This window comes from Octopus bimaculoides, chromosome 30 (genome assembly GCF_001194135.2).
Source record: "Octopus bimaculoides isolate UCB-OBI-ISO-001 chromosome 30, ASM119413v2, whole genome shotgun sequence".
In the NCBI taxonomy this organism is placed as follows: domain Eukaryota; kingdom Metazoa; phylum Mollusca; class Cephalopoda; order Octopoda; family Octopodidae; genus Octopus; species Octopus bimaculoides.
In genome coordinates, this window is record NC_069010.1 from 7,582,505 (window position 1) to 7,585,891 (window position 3,387).

The 3,387-nt window shown below is 38.2% G+C and overlaps 1 protein-coding gene across 1 annotated transcript in view; it reads right to left on the bottom strand.

Annotated features, from left to right (window-relative positions):
* LOC106877929 (homeobox protein cut-like 1) overlaps positions 1-2,190 on the bottom strand; it is a 32,019-nt gene extending 29,829 nt beyond the window's left edge. The window contains exons 1-2 of the mRNA XM_014927003.2: positions 2,126-2,190; positions 1,063-1,233 (exon numbers count right to left, since the gene is read on the bottom strand). Of these exons, the coding sequence (XP_014782489.2) occupies positions 1,063-1,233; positions 2,126-2,164 (210 nt within the window). The 5' untranslated portion in view covers positions 2,165-2,190. The remainder of the gene's footprint in view (positions 1-1,062; positions 1,234-2,125) is intronic.
* Positions 2,191-3,387: the final 1,197 nt, after the last annotated feature.

Here is a 3,387-nt window from a genome sequence, read left to right on the forward strand (position 1 = left end):
TATTATTATTTATATATAATAATAATAATAATAATAATAATAATAATATTAGGGATAAAATCCAAAATTACAGGTAAAAACTCAATTAAATTACTAAAAATTAAAATTAAATTAAGTTTCACAGTATAAAATATATATAAATATATAGTTTTAGGGAAAAGAACCATGTGTGTGTGTGTATGTATGTATACATGTGTGTGTGTGTGTGTGTATGTGTTTGTGTATATGTATGTATTTATGTGTGTGTGTGTGTGTGTGTGTGTGTTCGCACTCACACGCACACAATGCCAAAAGTCTTGGTCATTGCCTCCACGAAGCCCAACACTGGAAAGGAACTCAGCCTATGTGTCTCTGTCAGACCCAAAGCTCAAGAGAAACTCAGCCTATGTGCCTCTGTCAGACCCAACACTTGAGAGAACTCAGCCACTCTGCCTCCATGAGGCTCAACGTTCATAAGATGTTCCGTCAGACCCAAAGCTCAAGAGGAACTCAGCCTATGTGCCTCTGCCAGACCCAACGCTCGAGAGAACTCAGCCACTCTGCCTCCATGAGGCCCAACGTTCATAAGATGTTCTTTATATGCAACCAGCACGGGTGCACTTCGCTTGACAGGTCCCCTCAAGCCCAGCACATCGCCAAAGCTCACAGTCACCAGTCATTGCCTCTGTGAAGCACAAACTTCGAAGATCATGCTTCACCACCTTGTCCCATGTCTTCCTGCGTCTTACTTCTAATGGTGAATAAATAACACCAGCAAATTTTTCCACTTTCTGCGTTCGATATCCTTACTCTGCACAGAAAATATTTTCCAATATTTTCGACTCTCATACATACCTCACACAAGTATATAACTAGGACTGAACCCAGAACCATGTGGTTAGGAAGCAAACTTCTTACCACACAGCCATGTATGCACCTATATACATGTTTTAAGGCATGATGTGCCCCGCAGAAACTGGGGTGTAGCTATTACACCTGTGTGTCATTCATACTGTCATATACACTACTTCATTGCTGTACCGATTCCAGCGACAATAATGATAACATCTGTTGTCTGCTCACCTCTTTATCTTTGGCGGCCAGTTCCACCTCCAGTCGGGACTGTTTCAATACATCCACAGCCTGTTCCATGTCTGTAGCTTTCTCCATCTGTTCCACTTGATGTAAGTTCTGAGTCGCCGATGCTAGCTGCTGCCGAAGCTGTTCAACCTCACGTTCAGACGATTCTGTACGCTGTAAATATCACAACATAACACTCTTTCAGTGAACAAACAGTGAACAAAAAAATGTAATGAACAGAGCACAGAGCACAATGAACAGACTGTAAACGAAGCCTGGTGAACTGTGAAACCAGTTATAGTGAACAAATACTAAATGAAACACAATGTACAAATGGAGGTAAGAGAAGCGAGAACAGAACAATGAACAGACAGAGAAAATGAAGGGGTACAGGGTTCAATTCCCATAGCTGTCTGCTGGCAACATTTTTTTCTGTCTTATAAGAGCAAATACTCAATCTCCCTCTGCAAAACTATACTGTGTCCAAAATTTACTTTCTTGTCTGTAAAATACACACACACACACACACATATAAAGATAAATTAAATAGAGATATTCTATTGACAATCCAATAATTTATTTATATTACAATATCACATTAAATACTATGAATATAATGATATATATATATATATATATATAGAGACGGTTTAGATATAGATTCAAGGTTGAATATGGTACTTATGCGTAGGCACCCGAATATCGTATTCCAAAAGGATAGGTGATCAAAATCAAAAGATAAGCAACACGGATTTCAAAGGTGATTGCAGTATATATATATATTCTTTTTCCTGATATACATAATCACACTTCCATTATATATAAGTCACTTTATCATTATTATTGAATTATTCCAATATGTATATGGTATCCAACTGACAAGTACCAGTGAATTGGATGTTAAGCACACCCCTTTGAGGGATTTCTTTTCTTCAATTTGTTACTTTATATATATATATATATATATATATATCCAGAGTGATGTCATGTTTAATTGCGGTGCTATTTGATAAGATTAGTGAGAAGAATATTTATCAGAGACTTGGACATTTTCAAAGAGACTTACTTGTTTAGCACTTTGCAAGTCTTTGATTACCATCTCCATTTCATTGCATCTGGAAGAAGAGGAGAGGAAATACAGTCAATACACAACAACAATAATAATAATAATAATGATAATGATAATAATAACGGTTTCAAATTTTGCCACAAGGGCAGTAATTTTGGAGGAGGTGGGAATGAGTCGATTACATTGAACACCAGTGTTCGACTGGTACTTATTTTATCGGCCCCCCGAAAGGATAAAATGCAAAGTTGACCTCGGTGTAATTTGAACTCAGAACGTAGCGATGGATGAACTGCTGCTAAGCATTTCATCTGGCATGCTAATGATTCTGCCGCTGATTAAAAGACTTGTCTATTGCAAGGAGTACCTATTCATATCTCTGTGGACTGGAGCAACGTGAAATGAAGAGTTTTGCTCAAGAATACAATACAATGCACTGCTCAGTCTGGGAATTGAAACCATGAAACCATGATTGTGACTGCAACACCCTAACCACATGACCATACAACTTTATACACATACATTTAGGTAGCATATATACTTCACGATGTCGTGTTGCTAGTATCTATAAATCTCACTCAGAGATTTATTATTGCTTGTTTCCACTTTTCCAAGGGGCTGATACAACGTGAAATAAAGTGTCTTGCCCAAGAACACACACACACACAGCCTGGTCGGGGAATTGAACTCACTACCTCATGATTGCGAGCCAAAGCTCTAACCACTGAGCCATGTGCCTTCACACACACACACACACACACACATCGAATTCACTGCCTTGTATAAGTACCCCTACATCACCCTTACATACATGTGTGTCTGCATATGTACATGTGTATTGGAGGTTGTGTATGCATACATCCATTACTATGTAGCATGAGTGTGTTTATTTCCATGACTATAGAAATGTATAGCCATTGCTATGACTAAGCTGAGTACATATGTGGATATATGTATCTATGTATGCGTGTGTGTGTGTGTGTGTGTGTGTGTGTGTGTGGAGGCCCACATCTATTTGACTGAACAAAGTGACGTTATAAATAAAAGTAGGTTGCACAATTGTTTTTTTTGTTTGTTTGTTTGTTTTGGGGGGTAATACTGTCCAATGAGATGACCCGATTTCTTCACTGCCACCACCCCCACCGCCTCAACCCACTGCCCCACCACCACCAACCATTCCTCTGATTATTTTAGTAATTCTTAACAATTGAACCAAGAAAAAAAATTACAAAAAACAAAACCAAAAAAAGAAACATTTATCG